This window comes from Grus americana, chromosome 1 (assembly GCF_028858705.1).
Source record: "Grus americana isolate bGruAme1 chromosome 1, bGruAme1.mat, whole genome shotgun sequence".
NCBI classification, from domain to species: Eukaryota; Metazoa; Chordata; class Aves; order Gruiformes; family Gruidae; genus Grus; species Grus americana.
In genome coordinates, this window is record NC_072852.1 from 3,321,783 (window position 1) to 3,346,045 (window position 24,263).

At 47.2% G+C, this 24,263-nt stretch overlaps 1 protein-coding gene across 3 annotated transcripts in view; it reads left to right on the top strand.

The window, feature by feature from the left end:
• The window catches only part of PLXNA4 (plexin A4), a 454,779-nt gene that overhangs the window by 214,321 nt on the left and 216,195 nt on the right, over positions 1-24,263 (top strand). For all 3 annotated transcript variants that reach the window (XM_054806078.1, XM_054806099.1, XM_054806089.1), the window contains exon 4: positions 10,538-10,669. In XM_054806078.1, coding sequence (XP_054662053.1) covers positions 10,538-10,669 — 132 coding nt within the window. The remainder of the gene's footprint in view (positions 1-10,537; positions 10,670-24,263) is intronic.

A 24,263-nucleotide genomic window follows, 5' to 3' on the forward strand; every position in this document is an offset into this window, starting at 1 on the left:
CATCTGTATATCTCCAAGATTGAATGTGACAGGCTATGATTGAGCTTGTTGCCCTCGCTGATGCCTGGAGCTGCACAGGGCACCGCGCCACCCAGGGTGTGTGTAAATGTCTGTATTCAGATCAGATTCCCTGTGTTACCGGCTACAGGGAGCAGGTCCTTTTGCAGGGATGCCTGTGCTGTCCACGTGTGCTCCCACCCCAGACTCTGCTGGGTGTGAATACACAGTTGGTGTGCTTGTCTTTGCAACACCCCACGCCCCATTGCTCATGACCAAGATGCCGTGGCGTGTTGGTGAGCACATCCTCAGCCCAGGCAGATGACCCTCGGTAGGCAGGCTGTGCGCACACACGCGTGCAAGTGTTGCTGGGTGCTTCCACACCCCTGCCTGCTCGAATATTTCCACCCTGTGGTGTGCCACTGTGTTGATGTGTGCTCGGCTGCCCATCCGTGTGCTCCTGCGTGCTCTTCTCCCCATGTGTTCATGGCGGGTGCCCTGGTATCCGCATGCATTCATGCCTCCCGTTGCCAAAGGGCAGCTGGCTTCCTCTCAAGTGACACTGTGTCGTGAGGATGCGTGGGTGTCTCAAAGCTCACCCCGTCTGGCCGCAGTCAAAGGGCCCTTTGTGGTGCTGCTCTGCACCCCCTGCCACGGAGCTCCCAGCCCTCCGGGTCATCGCATTCCCGGCACGGCGGGATGAGCTCATCTCTGGGAGGAATCTGGTCCCTCAGCCCCATGAACAGACACTTATAAAGGACTTGTATTCACAATCCAGCCCATGTTGCGATCCATCTGTCCTCATACCATTCCATAGTACTATCTGCCTCAATTTCTGAGCAATCCCATGTAAAGATTTGTACTCCAGCCCAACTATGTTGAGATCTTTGTTTCTGGTCAATCACCTTCACACCCACGCTGCACCTCTGGGTATTTCCAAACCAAAAGCATGCAGGGCTATGAGCCTTTCTGGTAGTGCTACTTGTCTGAATTCTTTTTATCTACAGTTTGTCCCCTGCTTAAGAACTGACCAGAGTTAGGCAAGCATTTTGGGTTGTGCGCCTCATGATCTGCCACCCATGCTCTTATATGTAAAAGTTTAATTTTCATACTTTTTTTTGTTTTGCATTGCTGTTTCCTTAATCTCAATCAAAACCCGCTCTGACTCAAAGCATCTATTTAAATTCTCTTTGTGAAGAACCAGGGCTGGTGACAGCAACAGGTTAAATGTTTAAAAAATAGCTGTCCCCTCCCCAGAATGTTGGCCATGTGAACAAAATTCCACCAGTTTGGGAGAAACAGAAGTGCCTGGAGATCTGTACCTTTCCTGCCATGGCCAGTGGCTTTATGTACATCTGAAGTTCTGCACCTTGGATAATTGGAACAACTCCGTGACATGTCAGAAGACCTACAGAGTTAGTAGGTCCAGGGGATTCCAGCTCATGCAACAGGGTGCTGTGAGGAGCATGAGATAACTTTATTGCTGTGGAGTAGCCATAGATGTGCTGCAGAGAGGCAGCTGAAGGATCCAAAAGCCCCAGGCAAGGGCCAGGAGCTGTGATGCCTCGTGGGGAGGAAGGAGGAGGAATATCAGGTTTGGGGCTCTGGCTCTTGCACCGAGCAGCACAGCCCCATCCTTGGTGGGGACTGGACAGCAAAGACCTCAGTCCCGTGCCATAGGTGAGTGCCAGCAGCCTGTTAATAGATCTCCTGGCAGGGCTCGTTGCTGAACACTGATCACTTGGCAGGCCATTACCTTGAAAAATGAGCTCTGCCAAGCTTGCCTTGTGTTGTTACAAACTAATGATTTGCATTGATTAGCACGTGGCTCATGAGTGCCTAATTTATCAATCAGGGAGTGCCAGGGGAGCGTGTGTAAACCATGCTTTCAAAAATGATGTCATCTGTCAATTGGCTCATGAATGTGAAAGCTGCACACACCTGACATGCTCTCCCTGGTGAGGGAGAGAAAGGACCCAGACATCTCCTTCCCTTTCCCCCTGTGCCCAGCTCTGTAGCTGTTTCAATTTGGGGTGAGCCCTGCAGTCCAGGTACAGCTTCAAGCTGTAATTATTATTTTTATGGTGCTAGGAGAAGTGGTCATAAGCCCGCTGTGTTAGGTGCTGTCCAAGCCCAGAATGAAAGGCTAGTCTTTTATTTACGTCTTATTTAGATTGTAAATCCATTGCAGCCGGGAGTATCTCTTGCTATAAAAGTTGGTGGGGAACCACAGTGGTATTGCACAGTAGTCACGTGCTGTGCACTATGAAAGGGGACCTCTGTCAGCTAGGAGCTTGTCTCCCGGCTTGCAGGACTCTCTGGCCCAAAGCAGAATCATAGAATCATAGAAGCATAGATGCTCTGATTCAGCTGGTCCTGTGTGGAGCCAGGAGTTGGACTCGATGATCCTTATGGGTCCCTTCCAACTCAGGGCATTCTGTGATTCTATAAAATGGTTTGGGTTGGAAGGGACCTCACAGCCTATATAGTTCCAGCCCCCTTGCCATGGGCAGGGACACCCTCCACTAGACCAGGTTGCCCAAAGCCCCATCTAACCTGGCCTTCAACACTGGCAGGGAACCAGGGGCAGCCACAGCTTCTCTGGGCAATCTGTGCCAGGGCCTCACCACCCTCATGTTGAAGAATTTTTTTTCTTATATCTAATCTCAATCTCCCCTCTTTTAGTTTAAAGCCATTCCCCCTTGTCCTATCACTACACTCCCTGATAAACAGTCCCTCTCCAGCTTTCCTGTAGCCCCTTCAGGGACTGGAAGGCTGCTCTAAGGTCTCCCCAGAGCCTTCTCTTCTCCAGGCTGAACAACCCCAACTCTCTCAGCCTGTCTCCATAGCAGAGCTGCTCCAGCCCTCAGATCATCTCTGTGTCCTCCTCTGGACTCGCTCCAACAGCTTCATGTCCTTCTTGTCCTGGGGACCCCTGAGCTGGACGCAGTACTGCAGGGGGATGTCACAAGAGCAGAGTAGAGGGGCAGAATCCCCTCCCTCAACCTGCTGGTCACCCTGCTTTTGATGCAGCCCAGGACACAGTTGGCTTTCTGGGCTGCAAGCGTGCATTGCTGGGTCATGTTGAGCTTTTCATCAACCAGCACCCCCAAGTTCTTCTCCTCAGGACTGCTCTCAATACATTCTCTGCAGGAGAATACACTGTATCCCAGATTATTGCGTGCTTGATCTGTTCTGAGCTGCTGACCCACCATGAAACCAAAGCACCAATACCATGAACGAAAAACAGATGGCCATCAACATCTTGTCCCATCTTTCTCTTGGCCATCAACATCTTGTCCCATCTTTCTCTCTCCTCTGCCCCAGTGTGCTGCGCCCCCCCTGCAAGGGAGATCTCCTATCCAGCAGTAAAGCACATCTCTGTTTGACCTAATTTTACAGCCCGGCTGGATTACACGAGAGGTCAGTGGGTGACTCCTCTGCAGGGATTAGACCTTGTGTCCTTGCCCAGTGCAGCCACCCGTGCTCCATGCCAGAGCCCAGCTGAGGGCATGCGGAGGGAGGATTACAGTGCAATGCCTGCGGATGACAGGGATTAGCCAGTGGTATTCTAGGAAGCTGTTTTCTTGAAAACCCTATGTTTGCTGGTTGGAAAAAAAAGCCCTGGGAACTGTGTGGATGGAGAAGGGGGGGAAGAACCATTCTCCTTGGCTGTTGCAATTCTGTAGCAAATAATTCTTGCTTGCTTGCTAATCACAAGATTTAAATCTCCTGGAAAAAAAGAAATGTAAAGCAGGAGCCTGAAGGGATTGCAAGACCAGCCTGCTTTGCTGTCCCTTCTGTTGTGTGGAGCAGATGTGTGCACTCAGGTGTACATATGCATTCTACGGAGAGAGCATGCTGTGCCTGTAGATGCCTTTTGCCAGGGTATTATTGCGTGTACAGTTTTGGGTCTGTGGATATAATTGGATGAGTGATCACACAGACACTGATGAGCTAGGGACAGAGTTTTAGAGGTGAGTCTTACCAGGGTAAAAGATGGGGGACACTTGCAGGTTCAGGGTGTGGGTCTTCTTGGAAGCAAAAGGCTGGGGTTGACTCTCCCCTCCAGATCAGCTAGCATCACCTCTGGTGACAGTGGCTGCCATCATGACACATTGGGGTCTGGATAGCATTGAAAGCATGAGTGTTGAGAAGACTAAACACCTGGCTTTCCAGGATCCTGCTTTCCATATGGCTGAAGGTGGTCTGAGATCTGTATTCGGATGGGCTGGCATCGTCCATTCAAGCAGCACCTTAAAACATGTGTACAACAGAAGAGAGAGGGCTGCTGGCTGCTGACTATTAGGCACAAGAAAGAGATACCTCACCCCTTACTTTTTCAATTAGTGTTTCTAAAGGCCTTTTGGATCGGTAGGTAGACTGGGCTATTGAAATGTCATATTTTATTATAAATTGATCTCCTGTTAATAGGCTTTAGGCAAATTAGAACGGATTATTCAACTGGAAAACACACGCCAAAACAGAGGGAAATAGGAGGAGCATGAAGTGTCATCAGCCCCTTCCCTGTCTTTGCTGAGATCAATAGAGCTACATCATGTAACCCAAATCAATGGAAAACCAGAAAGAGATGATCATCATAATGGCCTGACATTAGATCATACGCTGTCTGCTGTGTCTTTGCCCCCTCGCCATGCCAGGAACAGCAGCCAGCAGTCCCAGCATCCGCTGGGGAACATTAAGTTCATAAAACAGGGAGGAACTGATATTGGAAAGGCAATGAAGTATTAGAGGCCCCTGTGCAGTCGTAAGGCTGTGGCTGGGCATTGCTCAGAGCAGCCTGGATTGATGTGCTGGGCTCCAGGGCTGTTTGGATCTCCTAGAAATGAAGTTTGCAGATCCTTAATCCAATAGCGAGAAATAATGATGGTGATTTCAGTGAGAAGCCCTGGGAGAAGGAGAGGCAAGGAGGACAAAGGAGGGGTGCCTCAGGATATGGGGAGGTCAGAGATTGTCCTGCCAGGTCTGGCTTTCCTTGCCCAAAAATATTTCTCCTCCTTTCAGAAGCAGTGCCACAGTCGTGTTCACTCCCTTGCACCCAGGAGGAGGCAGCAGGAATGGATTCTGAGACCTGCGGGGCTTTGCCTTTGAAATCCACCCTTGCAATCTTCCTGGCAGCCTCTTAATCACCTCCCCTGGGAAATGGGGCAATTTCATGGCCAAAATAAACCACCCGCATGACTTGAGCTGGAGCTGCTGGAACGCCGGCTGGAAGCATTGATGAATTCCCTTTAACTTCATCAGCCCGGGGGGTTGCTGACACTGCACAAAAGCAGAATGGTGGGGAGGGACGGGTTGGCTGGGTGAGCCATGGTTCACCAGTTCCTCTTCCACTTAGTTATTCATTTAATTATTTGTAATGACTATCATACAACCAACGTCTGCTCCTACTGTCCGTCTGGCCCGGCCATCATGATCCTGCTCCTGACCACACTCTCAGGAGTCCTGGATGGGTTTCAAATGCTTTATACAAAGGAGTTAATGGAGAGGGTCTTATTTTGACTCTGGTGGGCCAGGAATGATGCTCTAGGCAGGAGGTGATGGTTTTAAAAGAGTAGGAAACAGCTGAGCTCAACTGGCACAGTGGAAACGATCTGTTCGTTTGCTGCCAGTGACCAGCCCAAGCTGTGGGGAGAATAAAATAGAGGTGAGGTATTAATAGGAGTCCTCATTCAGGAATGTGCTTTTGAAGGGAGTCTGAAGGCAGTTTTGAAGACAATCAGTTCTCTGTGCTTAATTTGCCGTGATTCATACAGCAGAGTAGTCTTAAAGTGTGTGAACTGGATTTTTCATGGATAAAACAAAGCTGGATAATGTTAATGTGCTCCAAACACTGATTTAGTCTGTGGGATCAGGCTTTGATGGACCTGAATTAAAGCTCCTGAAGCACATCTAGTATGGATGCTGGATTTTAGCAGAACCTGTCCCTTTACAGATAACTCTTACACTGTGCTATTTGCTGCTGTAGACATACAGTTTGGGAGAGGGTTTCCCAGCTCCACTGCTGCCGTGCTCGGTCACTTCACCTCTTTCTCACCTACCTTCCCCATCTGCATAATGTGACTTTCCAAAAGAGACCATCCCCAACTAGCTTAGTGGAGCAACAACGTGCTAACAGAGGGACATGGTCCTCTCAGACTGTGGGACAAGAGCGATGCTCCAGTCTGGAAGGCAGGTTTTTCTGTTGCTTTGGTAAACTTAAAGATATTTGCTTTTTGATCATGGTTTATCTTCCAGCAATGGGACTAAGTGCGTGCTAGCACCAATTCCTTCTTTGTCCTTCAACCCCACTGCTTTTTTCTTTGACCCTTTTGAGTCCATACCCATGATTTGGAGGGGTTTATTGTGTCCCTCTCTTCGATAACCATATGATCCCAACCTCTAAACCCCATCTCCCTCTTAGGAGTGTGATTGAGGCATCTGCCACCAGCTTGCCCGGGAGACTGTGCTCAAGCATCACCCTCCTGTGGACCTTGCAGCAGCTGGGAAGACCCAGATAATGCTGAAAAGCACCAGTCGAGTGATGGAAGGTGTCTTTTACCTTCTTTCATCTACCAGACCCATGGGCTGCTTGCCAGGATGCCTGTAGGACTAGCCATGACCAGGATGGGAGCTCAGGAAGGCCAGAGCCTGTGTCTTTAAAGATTAATAGTGTTGTTTGCTCATTAAGGAGATCGTTTTGAAGTCAGTGCTAGCCAGAACATTCGAGTGCAAGCATCTGTTTGCTACTGGGAGAGGATATTTATTGTCTGATACTTCAATGGATGTAAATAAACAGCCAGACCTAGATAATGTTCAGACAAACAAACAAACAGCTGCCAGAATAGGTCCCCTGGTAGTTGACCTTCGGGAAGCATCATGCTGATGTTTTAATAGCAGCCGGCTTTGCAGAATGAAGGCCAGTGAGTACAGCCTTCCAGGAAACAGGATTAACGTGCAGCCTGAGAGCATTGGTCCCTGGGAGCTCTGCACATGTGTGTTGTGTTAAAGGAGGGCAGGGGAGCTTGGGGTGCTGAGCAGAACATCTTGTGGTCCAAGGAGCGTGTGTCTGTCGAGGACAGACGTGTAGGCAGTGGGAGCAGGTATTCCTGTGGTGGAGATGAGAGCGCGTTTGTGGAGGAATGTGCACACGTCTGGTAGTGGTGGTTGTGGTGCATTTTGAGGTTCGTGTATGGTCCTGGAGCCCTGTCCATCACTTCTTGGTGCCCTCCTTTTTGCCTTGCAGAGGGGCTCATGGTTCATAGGCAGTTTCAAGGAGAAATCCCTACTGGACTGTCAGTCGGGGTCTAATCCCACAGACTGATAAGAACATCTTGAATATAAGAATACCTGTACTTCAGTCAGAAGAAAGCTCTGTCTAACCCAGTACCCCAGCTCCATGTGGGGCTTGTGGCTGATGCCAGCAAAGCAGAGCAGGAACGGAGCAAACTGCTGCTGCGTGCTTCAAATTCCCTGCAATTGGCAACTTGGGGAGCTTTCTGAGCAGAGATTGTATCTGTGTCCCTGACTTTAGTGGTGATCACTTGCAGGCTTCGATGAGAATCTTCTCATTTCCCCTTCACAGGCTCTTCTTTTGTTTTTTTTTTTTTTTTTTGCTAACCCAAATGCCCTGGTTCTAGTGGGTGCCTAGGAGCCAGGAATAAATCTTTCTCTAAGAGAAATTGCTGTTGTGTTGTTTGATGCTCAGGACTGAGAATAATGTGCAGGGAAGGTAGACATCCTCTGGGCTCCGTGCCTGGGGTTGAACATAAGAAAGCCGGAGTTTAAGACAAGCGATGGGATGGCTTGGGTTAAGGGCCAAACTTCTGGCTGCAAGCACCTCTTTGCTGGAGCAGGGCTTACATGGTCTGTGCAGCGTGGGTGAATGTCTGCCAGGCTTGCTGGCCTTCTTCTCAATTTTATTTTTCCTTAGCTCCTAGCTTTAATGAGGGACAGAGGGTTCTGCACTTACAGTTGTGGGGTTGTGTGTGCATCAGTGCACGTGTGTGTGTTTGTACATGTACGGTGGAATGAGCCCTGTTCTTCCCTCCCCCTCTGCAAAATAATGATTTTGCAGGTGATTAGGCTAGCAATAGCTGTTAAATGACTTCCGAGTATCTCTGTTTTCCTGGTGTGAAACCTCTGCAATCTTTTACCTGCACCAAATGCATAGGGGAGATCCCTGGGGGCTGTGCCTCCCATCTGCGCGGTTTGTTAACTCTAACCGGCTATTTCTCCAGCCTGCCTCTTCCATCTCTGAGCTCTTTCTGCTCTAATGGGGCCTGGCAAAGGCTGAGAACAGTGACTGAGCCCTGGGGTGATAATTGGCTGCTTACATATCTAGTGGCCTACAGATCTGACCCTGCCGATGCTGAAAAATCAAGGTCGAAACAGCAAAGGCGTAAGATTTGTTTAGCGCGGTGATCAGCAGAGAGAGCGAGGATCTTCTGCATCCCTCTGATGGGGACGAGCAGCCGCAAAGCACTTGGGGGAGAGGCAGAGCTAAAACAGCAGACAAAGCTCAGCGACCGCTCCCTGAGAGTGAGAACTTGGTGCAGGAAAGACTCCGTGGGAAATAGGAAAGGCTCCTGCTGCGGGGGCATTCGAGCTGCCCTAGGCAGAGCCCCAACAGGGACACTCCTGTGTTGCTCAACCTGCAGCCCTTTCTGTGTGTCTTTCTTTTCTCCTGACTGTCCTAAGAAGAATGACTCATCCTGAGCCTGTTGGCCTCTTTGTCCTTAACCTCATGGGTCAATCACATCAGTGTCCACTTTCAAGAAGAAAGACTCAGAAGAGCTGAATTCACCCACTAGGGACCGTGGAGATAAGCGAGCCCTTTCCTCCCAGGCAGTCAGAGCCAGGGGAGGTACGGATGCTCAGTGTTGGGCTTCAGGCCCTGACCTCTTCATGTGTCGATGCTGTGAAGTGTGTTGCTGTCATCACCAGAGCCATCAAGTTGACAAACTGCAAATCCTCCGGTGTCATTTAACCAGCCCGACAGCCAATGCCTGCACGTGCACCCACTTCTGCGGAGGGTGATGGATAGCACGTGGGATCTGAGCATCCCTGAGCACCCTCCACACGCTTTGCTGTCACAGGGAGCCCCTTTAACTCCTCTCTGTCTCATGTCCCCTAGCTTTCCTGGGGGAATAAGATTTCTTTGTTGTCATACAGCAGGTGAGGAAATCAAGGAAGGACAAGGATAAGAATCTGTACATCGTTGCTGCCCTTTGCTCATGCAGGCTTTCCAGACCCTTTGTCATTCCCTCTCTTCCTTTCTCTTTGCCTTTCTAATATAGAATATGATTCAGGCTCAGTTTCTTGGCTGAAAGGTTGATACAGAAGGAACAAGCTCATGGACTGTGCCAGGGAACAGTGGGAATGGATCTTGATACCATAAGTTCTCCAGGGCTTGTTATTTCCTTTGGGTGGGAAGGGTGCTTTTTGCTCAGCTACTAAACTGCACAAGTACAAACCAGGGACTGGGAGACTTTGGTGTGCCTTTGGTCAGGAGGGTATGGAGCTCATGACGTGGAGCATGAAGCAGATCTACTACAACTTTGTTTTTTGTAGGGAATGGTACTGTAATGTTTGTGTTGCTGCAGGACAGAAGATTTTCTGAAAGTGAAAGGCAACACACTGAAAACATAGCAAGGGAGATAAGGAATGTGGATGCATCTCTGAAACATGTGGCCATGGGTTTGCTGAAGTACAGAGCCTCACAGGATCCAGAAGGACTCAACACTCCTGTGGATAGCTAGATTATCCTGAATTGTAATTATAGTATTGAAAGGGATTATAAACCTTCTCTGGCTGCTTTTGAGCCCAATCTCTAGAAATTGGTTTTAGACAGGTAAAGAAAACTCTGATGTTTTGTGCATGTTCTTCTGTACTGCTGGGTCACTGTCAGGGATAGACTGGGACTGTGCGTCTGGTTCCTTCTCATAATTCCAGTTATTGATGTTCCTGACACCCTGTTATGAGATGTGGCTGGAATCATAAGGTGCCATATTTGTGCAGGACTGATTTCAATATCTGATATATGTAATCAACAAGAGAAATAGTCTGTGTTGTATTGCACACTCTGCAATAATATATTGCCCCATGAAATATTAGCAATAAGAACAATAATATTGTCTGACTAGCATTTGAGTGAGTCAGTCCTGCAGATTCTTGTGTGGTTTTTTTTTTTTTTATTTTTTGCTCATCATCACCACGAATTCTGCCCTTTGTGCCATCATTTTCAGCTCGGTAGATTTGTCCAGGCAATGACAGTAACACAGTGCCAGTGCCAGATAAACGTGAGCAGGCTCTGGATTATTCTTCTACAGTCCTCCCGTGTTGATGGGACCAGCATAAGCAGTTAAACCTGCTTTATCCTTTAAGTGAGGAGGCAGGGGAAAAGCTCACTTTGTAATGACAGTGGTTGTTGTCCAAAAGACCTGGAGCACAATGCATTTCACCAATGATTATTCTACAGTCTCCATGGAAGGAGGAAAAATATTCATGTTCTCTCCCTGCTTTTGTTTTCGCTCTGCAGATCCGTGTGGACGGCACCACCAAGAACACACTGGAGTATGAGATTGTGCAGGTGGTGGATACTGGCCCCATATTACGGGATATGGCCTTCTCAGTGGATCATGAACACCTCTACATCATGTCTGAGAAGCAGGTAAGAAACTCTGTCAGCCTGTGGTGCTTTGAAAGCTTTTAACTTGATCACGCTATGGACGTCAGAATTCCACATGAATTCCTGACAGTGAACAGAGTCACTACAAAGATGTGCTCCATTGTTGATCCCATGATTTGTCGTGCTTAGAAACCATTGCATTCATACACTGATGCAATTTTTGAGGGGCCAGGTGCAGAGAACTAAGGGGGCAGAAACCACCCCCAGCATTGCTTTATGCAGTACATGTCCTACTGGCTACATGACAAGGAGTTGCTACTGCATCTGCTGCATACCACATTGCTCTCCACCCCCATTCAAACTGTGGCTACATCTGCCACAGATACGGATAAGTGTAACGCTGAATCATTTGGCTCCAACTGGAGTATTTGGAGAAGCTGGAGCCTCTTTGAGACACAGTGATCAAGAGTGTAGGACGCTGCCTGCCAGGGTGCAGGCCAAGTTTAGTGTGATGTTCCTGTTGTGCTATTAGTATTATTATTGAAAATACTACCAGCCAGATTCCAGGGAAGGACCAATCTGGGTGTGCGGCATGGAAGTCTGGCTGATTTCAGCAGGGTGCTTGGCCTTGGGAAGTTTGCTGCTTGGGGTGGGAGGAGGAAATAGTTTTGCATGAAGAAATTCATTGTACATAATTAATCTTGTGGACATGCAAGGACTTGAAATGTTGTAACTGGTTGATTCATGAGTGCCTGTGAGGAGCTTTAGGTCCCCAAACAGAAGAAAGCAATGAGGGATTTTGGTGGGGTGATGGCAGGTGCCCTACAGTGCAACTTCAGTGGAGGCCACCAGTCCAAGTGTGACACATTCACCCATACTTTAGGGTTCAATGATTCTTTGAGCAAGTATTACCCACATGACCTTGGATCATGTAAGTGGCACCAAACATGAAACACCCACTTCATATGTTTCTTATTGCTTTCATGAGTTGCCTGGAGGATGCCTACATGTTCCAGTAGCACTTTCAGAGCAGTGAGATTTCGTCCCAGTATCACCCAGTTCCCCAACACCAAGATCCTCCCTAGATGCCATGTGTTGTGCTCCGACCCTCTGACAGCACTGTGCTACAGTGGTCAACAGTCAGCAGTATCCAGGATGGAGATGGACCACAATGTCCCCTCTTCTCACTCACCCTCGTGGCACTTTTACCACCCACGAATTCCTGCCTTAAGAAAAGCAACAGTGAATAATTGTTCCCTCTTGCCATCATTTTACCGACCCTCCTCTCATCCTCTTCAGGTGGCTGTTTTCTGGGCTATGGCTAACACTGAAATTATTAGCCCTTACCTACACTGGGTGAAGTTTTCTCCTGTCCCATAAGGCGGGGAATACATGTGTTTTTTGGAGGGAGGTGTTTAGCAGGGTTGCTATGGTCCAAGAGCTCAGATGTGTCAGGCTGGCTATCCTTCTCTCCATGCAAAGCCAGTGGATCATAGTTTCCAATATATGACTGTCATTTCTTCTGCTTGAATAATTTTATCTTAAATTCTTTGTGTCTCTGCGATGTCTCTGACCCTTTCCCTGAGCTATGGATATTTATACCTCAAATTTGGAGTGGCTAGGGGAGCAACTCTGTACATGCGTCTTTATTAAAGAGGTTGTGAGATGATGATAACTCATGAGAAAGGACGTGATGACAGAGCTGGGACTACTTTCTCAGCTGCTCCATGCTGGGCAAGGATGGGATGTCACCTCCAGTGCTGAAGTAAAAACAGTCCCAGTTACCTGTTGGGATGGGGTGGGAATCTGGAGGCAAGTGACACTTGTGAGCTCCTGCAAGACTTTGGTCAAGACACTGTTCCTCTTTCTCATCCTTTTACTCTGTGGGTCTTTTTTTTTTTCTTTGAGCAGAATGGGGCTCCAAGCATGGTCAAAGCCCTTGAGCAAGATGATATGCCAATAATCAATCTACTGATTTCAGATTTGCCCAGTGTCCTTTTTGTGCAGGCCCATTTGGCAACAGGTCACCTCAGATACCACTACTGGCTCTGTAGAGCCATTCAGATTTGCAGAGACAAGATGTTTGGCTCCCTTGGGCTGATTGGTCTCGTAACACCCACGAGCTGTCTTCATTCTCTCTAGGAGACGTCAATGGGACAGTACTGTTCATTCACTCACTTCCTTAAAGAATGAAATCTGGAACAAGAGGAGCATTTTGTTTTTCCTCTAGAAACTTCCAAGAACATATTCTTGCTGGTATGTTAACTACCTGCACTTCCCTGACCATTACAATGTGAGCAGACTCATTTTGTGGTTGTCTATTCAGAAGCACAAGCTTAGGCAGGATTTTTTAGGACTGCAAGTTGTTGGTGGAGCCCCATAGAGAGCCCAGGAGCCCTGAGTCCCCTGTGATTTATTCGATCATCTCCTCCCACCCATCCCTGAAGCCCAAGAGTGTCTGCATGAGACAGGTTAGTGAAAAGGGCATGGATTGTTATTATTTCAAATCTGATTTGATTTCATGAAGCACTCAACACTACAGAAGCCTTTGCCCGACTCTGATTTTATCTGCAACGTAGTAAGCAATGTGAATGACAGCGCTGCCATCATGGCAATAGACTTGCTATCTGTGTGCTCATGATATAACATGCTTCAAGTGCTCAAATGAATTAACATTTTTAGAGCCTCAGTGGCTGAGAGTGGGCTCAGGGGTTTGCCTTTGCTGGAGGCAGGACTATGAACAGCATGGAGAAGTGCAGGCTGGCCTCAGGAAGGATATATCCCATCCCCTGTACAAGCCATGCCATACAGTTCTTTTCATAAATGGATGAAGCTCTGACTTATCAGAGGTTTTCACTGCCCACAAAAATCCCCTCGTATTGTGAGGTCTGTGGAGATGAGGGACACGAGGGTGATGGCTTGACCTGACCTTTTTAAAGGCAAGCAGGCACCAGGGCTGGTCCTATCCCTGGGGAAGGAGTAGGTTTCTCCTTCTTCTGTCTGCTGGGCTCAACACTGGATGTGCCCCAGAGATAAGAGTGGTTCTGTTGGGTGTGTAGCTGCTCCATTAAAAGCTGTATTGCCAGGCTTGGGTCCATCGCTCACCGGTGCTCAATGGGAATGGAAACCCTCAGTCTTATCGTGGCTCTGGCAGTCCCAGGAAGTATTGCTCTTGCCATGCCCCAAACTATTCTGCAATGAGGTGTTAGGACTCAGCTCGGCAAGGCATCCTTTAACTTGAAACACCCAATAAGAGCTGTCGCAATAAACCTGGCTACAAGAGGCTTTCTCATGCTGCCAAAAAAATATATCTCCTGGCCTTTTTAAGGTCACCATCTGCGTGGGAGGATTTTCCTCAGTGCACATGAAGCTTTTCATCTGGAGCTGAACTCCCTGGGCTCCAAGGGGAACTGGGAACCCAGCTCGGCCCTGTGGTCTGTGGCTGAAACAGGTCCTCCATTGCAGCTCCTGTGGATGTCAAGAGGTGACAGGCAGCCCTTGTCAGCTCTATCAGATGTGCTGTGCTCTCAGGAGCAGGATGCAGCAGCTTTGCACCAGAGAGGCTCCATTACAGATAAATACATACTTTATAGGGAGATTGATTGAATGAGGGAGAGGGGAAGATTTGTCACCAAAACCCAGAGACATTGTACACAAAGGTCCCATGCTTTCACAGAGGTGTGGGTGTATGCATGTTTCAAGCACGAACGTGGCTTTGAAGTCTCTGTCAACAGAGCAGGGAAGGATTGGTGCAAGCATGGGATCTGTCATGATTTATCAGGAGAACTGACATTTAGCCCCAGCCTTCACAAAGTCTCCAAGTGAGTTACAAGCCAGATGGTGTTTCTCATTGAACAGGGAGTCTTATATGGTGGAGTCAGGGCAGGGGCTGCTCTGGGGTCTAATTTCCTCACTTATCTGTCTGAATGGGACTTGTCCCTGGATTGAGATGTTCCCTGAGGATCATGGAGATATTGGTGCATTGGAGGCTTGGGTTGTTTCTTCTTCCTTCTTTGTTTCTGTTGCACAGATGCTGGAGAGTCCTCTGCCTCACAGGCTGATCTAAGGGGATGAGAAGCAAATGGGAAATGCTGCTGGAGGAGCAGGGGAAGGAGGCCTGCAGTGTCTCTGCATCTCCTCTGCTCCTCATCACACATGCACATGCCTCCTCAGGTTCCTCTTCCTCCTCTAACCTTCTCTCTGAATCTCTTTTGCCTCCGAAACAAGAAGCCTGAACCTACGATCTGTCTGCAGGGGTTACGACGCTTCTTTCACCCCTTCCTCACTATCCCTGCCTCTCTCTCTGATCCTACCCCTCTTTGGGCCCCTGTCCTCTCATTTATGGACCAGCACTTGCTTTTGTGTCACTCCTCCAGTCCTGGCACCCCTGTTCCTTTGCTCTCTCCTCTTCCAGCTGCCACTACGCTGCTGGCTGACCATGCCTCCTTGCCTCCTTGATGCTTAACTGTTGACATGTACATGCAGCCCAGCTCTACATGTCAGGAGGTGCAGGATGCTAATTTTCCTCTTGTGGCTTTGGATTAGTATTTGGAAGGTCACCTCCATCACCTCCTAAATATCTCTGTTTCAGCATGTTGGACTCCTGGGTCTCTGACAGTGCTAGGTGTGTTTTGCAAAGCTGACGCAGCACCTGGAAGCAACTCCAAGACGCAAGAATCTCAGCTCTTCCCTTTGATATAGAGGGATCAAAGGGAAGAGCTAGAAAAATGAACTTAAAGGCTCAAAAAACAGAAGGTAAACAGCAAGAGGCCCCAACTTTGTATTGTTAAAATCCTGAGTCTTTGAGCTGCCTCCTACTTTTGGGTTGCTAATGGCTAGGGAAGAATGTTCTGCAAACAGTTTATGAGTAACCCTACATTTGACTCAAAGAAGGAGATTTGCTGTCCCTCTCTGTGCAGGTAGGTTTGTTTCGTGCAGGTGAGTCAGCTTCACGCTACAGCGATTAGTTGTGCTTCTTCCCTGTAAAGTAGCAGAAAGTCATCCATGATGTAAAGATAAATCACATCTGTGCTATCATTCCCTAAAACCATTACAGTATGTTGAAGGTGAGACTGGTAGGGTCATGCGTAGCAGAAGCAGATAGGTATTTTGGGTGCTCTTTTAAACTTTGCCAATGAAGTATCAAATAAATATGTACTTCAACTAAAGCACGGCAGAAACCACATTTGGTAAAAATTAAGTAACAGTATCACAAATCATGTTGACAGGGTCTTTTTGGCCTTTCTGTGTCTGTTTCTCATTAAAATGGGGAAGGCTTATACCTATTTGTCTCCTGAGATTTATTCTTCCCTTTGTCGCTGAGTCACTATCTGCAACAGAATTATTGTGTGCAAATTAGCTGCAAGGGAAGAGGTGGTGACTGGTTAGTTTACTTCTGATTTCATGACCAGTGATTAAAATCTTGTCTGCTGCTTATGTTATCATATCAATTAGTTAAAGCAATCATTAATAACTTTACTTAATTATAGCTTAATTTCTTCAAATGTGGTCTTTGCACAAGATTTCAATTAGCTTTAACTCCTAGGTTTGGAGTGGCTGTTTCCAGGGGATTGTCAATTTGAGGCTGTCCCCATAAACACTGGCTCAAGATCACAAGCTTTAAAAATAACTCAAGAGTTTTTCCTTTTAATTTGCATTTGTTTGTTTGTGAGCCATCAGGTTGCGTGCGGACTATGTTTTTCATCATCGGTCCAGAACCAGAAAAGATGGAAATGATCTCGTTTGAAAATGGAAAGCTGACATTGTCTAATAAGTGTGACTTTTTGACCTGGCGATTTAAAAGCAGCAGAGACACCCATAAACTGTAAATTTTGGCACTGCTGTTGCAGATTTCTATCATTTGACTCTGCTGTCTTGTAGGGAGTATTGTCATCTTGTAGAAGGGGCTACTGTGCATAGTGTGAAAGACGACTACTCTGTGAACACCCGCTCTTTGGAGATGGTCAGGTCTTCTGCAGGACTCCGCTGACAGTATAGTCTCTTCCTTGGAATAATTGGCTGCTCCTAGACCAGACTGACATCCTAGGTAAGATCAGGGTCATCAGAGCTTCTAAGAGGCCCAAGTCAAGAGTTTAAATGCATGTTCTCTTTACGAAGATATATCACGTTAGGCTCTCTCTAAATCCTCAGAGGAAGAGGACTCCAAACTGCCCATTCTGTTGCCCAGCCACCCTGCTCTTGGGAAGTCCTGCACAAAACAGGGAAGAACAGTTCCTAGAGTTCAGTCAATCTCTAGCAATCAATGAGTGTAATCCCAGTTGGCCGCAAAGGCAACTTTTGTTCTCTTTGACTGTTCTTTCCTGCCCCTAAAGTACCACTCATCACCCTCAGCAATATCAGAGGCTGAACTCCGCTCTCCCTTACATTTGCTTGCACCTAATTAAGGGCCTGTTAAATAAGGTCAGATGCCTTCCGAGAAATGACTGTATGGATGGAAAATCCTGCGTGGATGCTCAGCTAAGGAGGGAAAGACAGTGTGTGAGTGCCTGTGTTTCTCAGCCAAGAATGATAAAAGCTATTTGGCCCACTGGCAAAACTGCAGCACATTGTGCTGCTGACTCTTTTGAAATAATTCGTTATCAGCAAAACGCATATTATTGCAAAAAGTCATAGTTTAGCTTGATCTTAACTTGTTTGCTGCTAGCACATGTGTATCCTAGGAGTAAGCAGTCATGGGATAATTAATGGAGTAGGGAGTCCCTTTACCTCCTGCTGAGTTGGTTGTGTGTTCCAGCGGGGATGTAACTCAGCTGGAGTGAGCAGGTGAGGAACCAGTTCAAGGTCTTGGAGATGTCCCAGATGAGCCATTTATGGCAAGGGTAGAAAGTCCACTGGGGGCTGTCTCCATCCCATAAGATGCATTGGCATCTGGAATTTCATCTCCCACTGTCCGTCAGCCTTGGGCTTTTCACACTTGAATTAAGCTCTTTTTATGCTTTGGAAATGCTTTTGTAAGCCAGTTTCACGCTGTATTCAAGGGCCCCATTTTGCCCTAAAACATGTACTATGCTAAGCGCACTGGAAAGAAGAAAAACCTTGCCATTGAGAGACGGTCCAGGATTTAGCAGACCTGGACTCATGCCCTACCTTGCTCACAGAGTCCTTGTGTGACTGTGGGCAAACTGCTGTTGACTCCACGTGTCCTGAAGGTACAGAAGGTATTTCCAAGCTCAGGACATCTTTTGGAGCTCTCCGCAACTCCCACCAAAGTCTCCTCCTGACACCTGAGGCTGGTGTGCATACCCTGATGAGAGCTGGAAAGCTTTGCTGGATCCCAAAGTTCAGAAGGGCCTCAGGACCTTCATTCCCATGCTCCTATGTGTGAAAGGTAATTGGATCTGAATAAGCACTAGTTCCTTAATTCATATTTGGCTCTGAATCTGGCCCTTGGTTTCTGAGGGGGAGTCATCTCTCCTCACTTCTGCGATGTAACCATCAGGTATCTAGTCTGAGCTCTTCTGCAGGTGTTGGAGATGGAAATACTTCTTGGGAGAATAATTCTTCTCCTCATTGTAGGCATCCTGTACACTACATTAAGTTATAGCTTTCTTGATCCCATCTAGAGTAATGCAGATAAACCCAGGCTGTGTCGACAGGACTAACTGGGAGCAGTTTGGCAGTCTTTCACTGAAGGGAAGGATTTACCACAAAATGCAGGTCGGTATCCCTTTGCTTCATGCTTAGCCTTGCTTATCCGTGCCAGAACACTGTCTCTCCCAGACCTGACCCATCCCAGAGAAATTACTTCTCTGCAAGCACATTGCATTAATCACTGGGATCCAGCTGCGGGGGAGTGTGTCAGTGCAACCACTCAAGTACTTTGAGTACATGTATCTTAGCCGTGGACAGCGTCTAAACCCTGCTTGCTGGCAAGACATGAGTTGGAGCACTGCTGGTGAAATTTTGCAGCTGATGAGCAGAGGGGGCTGAGCAATATGTCCTTGGTCATGACACTTGCCTGTGACAGAGTATTGCGTCAGACCTGAGTCTCTCAATCACCCCTGGGCCAGCGTTTGGGGTGCTCTTATGTCCATACAGATATGTGAACACAATTTAGTGCCTGATACAGTCTTTGTCATTAAAAGACCAATGTTCAGTCACAGTGGTGGTATATTTGTGCCTGAACTCTACAGTTATGTCCTCTTCTACATGTCCAATGTTTGGGGGTAGAACTACGGCCTTCATGGTGCCTTCTGTGGATCTGCATTTGGCTTGAACTTCAGCAATGCCAAATGTCAGCATTCATCTCTCAGCTTGCCAAAGAAACATCCCCATGCCAGGATGCTTCCTCCACAGGCCGCTCAAAGAGGCAGTGCAGGAGCTGGAGCATGCATGGAGGCTTTTGAAGGTGCTGTGTTCCTGTAGAGGATGGTTTAATTCGTCTTTGGGACTCCTTACCTTAAGGTATCCATGTGGTGGACACAATTGTAGGGGGTTGCTTGGAGTCATGACATGAGGAATGAGATGGGTCATTCAGTCTAACCAGATCTCCCTCCTCCTGTCCCCTCTATTTTTAAGTGAGAACATTGGTCCTTCTAATTCATGGGGCTCTGCTTTCACAAAGTAATAGCTACCCCCTGCCTTTCACAGAGGAAAAAAAAATGAGTAAGACTGGAGGAAAGAGTGAGCAATGCCCATAAATGCAAAAAGCATTTGTAGAGTCATTTCCCGGGTGAGAAGCGTCAGGGACTATCGATCCTCAGGAGCGGGTGACGGGTGGGAAGCTGTGCAGATGTGTCCCCCGGGGCACAGTGCCGCCCGGCACACTGCCTGCGGGTCATCTGGCACTATTGATTGCGGTGCTCTTCCTCTGCGGTGTGGCCTCTCTGAGTCAAACGCAGACTGTTCAGTAGAGCTACCGTGCTGTTTGGGGAAAAGGAGGTGGATTCGTGGATTTAAATGCATTGCTCCTCTTGTTTTAAACAAAAAAATCCACTCCTGTCTCTCTGAGTCCTGCCAGACTGGTAGGTTGTGGTTTCAGCTGGGAATAGGTCAGAGTATTAAGGGCAGCTCAAGGAATTTAGCTGGAAATCTGAAAATCTCCATCCTCCCCTCCCCCAGCCCCTGACCCTGTAATAGACCCAGAAGAAGGGGAGAAGAAAGAGGAAACCTAAGAAGCTGGTGATTACATGTGAAGCCTGGCAGATCTGTAATCCTGGACTCCATTAAACATCTGTCTCCTCCAATCTCCCTGACAGCCAGGTCTCCTCGTCTCCGCTGCCTCGCACAGACCTTACATTTGCAGGTCACTTCAAAGCACCAGTTGTTAATCATCCCCCTGCTTTGGCATTCCACTCCAGCCCAGGCTGGGCACCAGTGCTCCCAGGGAGGGAGGATTTGGGCAAGACAGAGACCCTGGCTCAGATGTATAGGCACTTCCATACCTCTTGGGTTTAAGCTTTTAAATCTAACACATGCTTGAGTGCTTTCCCGGATCGGTGCCCGGTGGCTGTCAGAGATCGTTCTCTTAATTATTGCATTTTAAATACGCTTCAAAAGTTGTTTCCATTGCAGGCTCATGTATCTTATTACTTTCTTTGCAGCAAGTATTTGCTGTCTTGGGGCTTTTCCTTACACCATAAGTGCACAGAGTTACATTTTCTAATATCTCTTGTATTTTTCATGTGATACCTCTGAACTCCTAAGCATGCTCCTTGTTAGTGGGGATTAATAGACGTGCTGTCAAACTCAGGGAGAACTTTTTAAAGTGCTCCAGAGTTTGCTGTGTCTTTGCACTCATGGCTTTGAGCCTTTCTTGCTTTAGGGACCTGCTAAATATCCTTCATCACTTTATATTACTTGATATAGCCATTATCATCATAGATGTGTGTAGTAGGAACAGGAAAATGAAATCCATTCCAAAACCTGCCCTTGAAAGGCAAACTGACTTTTATGTTCTTTTCTATTAAAAAGAACTTTAAAGTCATAGTGTGATGTTAAAGTTTTTTTTTTTTTTCCCCCATTTTTTTTTCAGGGTTTGTTTGGTTGAGGTTTTTTCCAGTTTTTGTGATTTTCCAGTTTGTGATTGGAGACAAGTGTACTCAACTACCCTGAAAATTATTATCTTGTTTTATTTCATAACTGGCTGAGGAAGTAATGGGAATCATTGAGACTTAATTTAGTTTGTCTCGCTTTGTTTTTTTCCTTTAGAAAAATATTTTGAACCAGCAAACTGAGCACTTGGTCAATACTCTGTTGTATAGGATATATAGGTATTTTTGTTCGTTGTGCAGATTTGGTGTGCTTAGCCACTTGTGCAGATGGACAGTGCAGCCCTGGAAGAGACCCAGTGCTGTAATGACATTCCCTAGAGTCCGGGCACACACCTGTGGTTGTGTCTATATGATAAACGTAGCAAAGGCAGGGTTTCTGGGTGGTTGGGAAGATTTGAGGGGACAGAAAAATCAATGCAGAAAGTTCTGTGGGTAGATCAGTGGGTGTCTGCCTACCCGTTCAGTGGATATTGTACATGGACAGGACAATTACTCTGTCGAATGCCTCATGCGTCATTGCCTGAATAAGAGTCAGGTAAAGGTTGGGACTTTTTGAAATAAAGGTCCTTAAACTCTTAGTTCTGCTGTCTCATCCCAATCCCAGCACTATTGACATCATTCTGACTCCCTAGAAATCCTCTCCTTTAATTGACCCAATGAATTAATTTCTTTTGCTCTAGTCCTGAACTCCTACATAAATACCTGCTCTTATGTCCCTCCTCTGAGAGTTTGGATCTATGGATGCCTTTGTGATGTATTTATGAACTTGTAAAGCTCTTTGGATTTCTTGAGGATGAAAGACTGTTTGTACAAGATCCCTGCTCCCATGACATCATTTGGGAAGCTTTCTTTGGAAGGAACCTTCCAAGCACTTCTGAAGTTCACATGTCAGTAGTTTCTACCCCAAAGAGCAAAGGTAACTCACATGTTTCTTCCAAGCATCACGTCAGGAATGTGTTTTGATGGACTATTGACTCCAGGATGATTCATATCATTAATGTTGGATTCGCAGAGCATTGGCACAGAGGAGGCAGGCAGAGGTTTGCACTGACACAGCCTTTCTCAGGGCAAAGTATCCTTTTTTTTTCCCAGCAGCTCTACTAATAAATGCAATAAACCAGGGAACAGTCTCTGGCACTGAAACCAAGTGCTGCAGTGTGGGCTGTGCCTGTAGGTCTCGGCTCTCTTACTCTCCCAAAAGAGGGTATCTCCATCCAAACCCAAGCCATTCCTGGACATGACTTGAGAAACTGCAATTTGTACAGCCAAACCCATGCAAAAGACCATGAAAAATTTGACAGTGTGGACTGTCAGGGCTCTGCAGCCCCTCTCCAGCTGTAGGAGGATCCATGGGAATCTCTTTTTCCTCCACACCACTGGTCATCCTGAAGCCTTTAACCCCGGGAAGGGAAGCCTGTGTAGTGCTATCTTTTACAGGGAGTTTTCAGGGCCAGCAGTTAGAGGGATCCTCTTTTGGCTTCCTCATGATATAAACTCATCTGCCAGCCGTTGGATGGAGAAGAGGTACACAACTCCCTGATTGCTATTTTTGCATTCGCTATAATTGTTTCTGAAAACAGTGTTGACATTTAGGCAAAGCTCTTCAGGCAGCTGCTACTGCAAACACTGAGCACTTTGAGCCTCCCCGTGTGCTCTGTCTGGGCTGAAGTGTTTCATGCTCTGCTACAGTCTGCTCCTAGCAAAATGCTGGTAAGGGACAGGACATCTTCCACCCACAGGATGCAGGGCTGAAATGAGCCAAGAGAGATTTGAGAACCCTTTCGTCTCCAAAACAGATGGGGAGATGTTTTTCTTTTCCTTCTGAAGGAAGCTGTGTTCTCTGTTTTTCATGAACAGCCCTCCCAGGCTCTCCTTGGCTTGCAGCCCTCTTACAACCACCATGTACATCACTAGGCAAGGAGGGGTGAAGAAGCAGGTAGAAGACCTCGCGCCCATTTTTTAGTGACTCGTGGGATACAGCCTATTCGTCCGTACCCCTGAGCACCTTTGTTTTCATTGTGGCCTCAGATGACACCATTGAAACCAAAGGGCATTTGGCAACTGAGTCAGACCCAGAAACAAGTGCAAAGGAAGGTTCTTCTTGCTCTCTGTGAGCTGCTTGGTGTGTAAAGGAAATCCTTCTCCTTCCACGATAAGACACCAAGAAAGGGTTGTGGGTTCATGTGTATGTACTATAATTGCCTCCAAGGCGGCCTTTTTCTTTGCTGCTTCACTTCTTTTTTTCCCTCTTTCTCCAAGAGCATTATCTATGCCCAAGACTTTCACCTCAGGCCATTAACTGGCAGGTTGGTCATTACAAACCACTTGGCAGTGACTGATTGTGGGGGTCTCTTTTGCTACGGAAAATGTGGAACTCATTGTCTGAGTGACCCCATTTGACCTTCGGAATTCTGCATTTAACCTGGCTTTAGACATAATAAACTCCAGTAATTAGCAGAGAAATTCAGCGGTGACATGTCTAATTGATTGGAAATGCCAGTCTCTGACGAGACACGAAGCTGTGCTGAGGGGAGCCCCCTGACACTCAGCAGCGTGGGCTGCGAGGAGGTGGTCAGGATGCTGTCAGGAGGCAGGAAAATGCAGGAAAGGAATGTGAAGCATGTTGTAGGTTTGCTTTTCTTTCCAGCTGAGCGTGCTGCAGGTTTGCTTTTTTTTCCAGCTAAAGGATTTGGTGAACATGCTATCCATCACTAATTACTTATCCCTTTACTCAGCACTTTCCCAAGGTTGAGCTCGCACCTTTGGGAAAACACACCTAATCTCTGCACAGTCCATCTTAACTGTGTGGTTGCAAAGAGAAAAATGCCTTCTGTGATACTCATCCCAAAATCCAGCAGTTTGTGCCCCACTGAGGAGGCAGGTATGTTTGGGAGAAGATTGTCTCTTTCAGGTCATGGGTCGGTGGCATGTTATCTCCCATATCAATACAGATCTGTGATATCCCTTCCCAGGTCTTGCATTTGTGCTTCTTGACTGATGACAGTTGGAAAAAAAAAAAAAAGAAAACATTTAAAATTAATTTCTTGGTTTGTGCTTAAAGCTGGCCAATTTACTGCCTGTTTCATGACACAGCCTCAGGACCACTTGTGTGCATGCCTTGGAGGATGGTACTCTGTGACATGGGACCAGGAATGGTCTGGGAATTGAGAGGGGATTACCTTCATCTGCTGTTGGGTTGGGTTTTTTGTTTGTTTGATTTTTTTTTAAATTTAATCATGGCTCTCCTGGCAGGCAGTGAACTGGTAGCCACATGGACTTCATGTTATGTCTGCACCAGTACTAGGGAGCATGACCAAGCACTGGAGGTGGATTGTCTCGTCCATGAAATTGATGTGACGGCGTTTGGCACACCCTCACCGTGGGGCCGGTGAGCTGTCTCCTGTACAGTCCTGGACGTGGTTCTGGGGTGACCATGGCCAGGGACTGTTTCTGAGAGGCAATTTGGTTGCAGCTGCTCCACTTGCGAGCTAAGGGAGTTTAATGATGTGTACATCTGCTGTTCTACACTCACTGGCCTTAGGAACAGAGAGTAATGCAGGACACATCATTAAATTTACCAGTGCAGATACAACTTTACAGAGTAGTACAAACACAGTGTTACG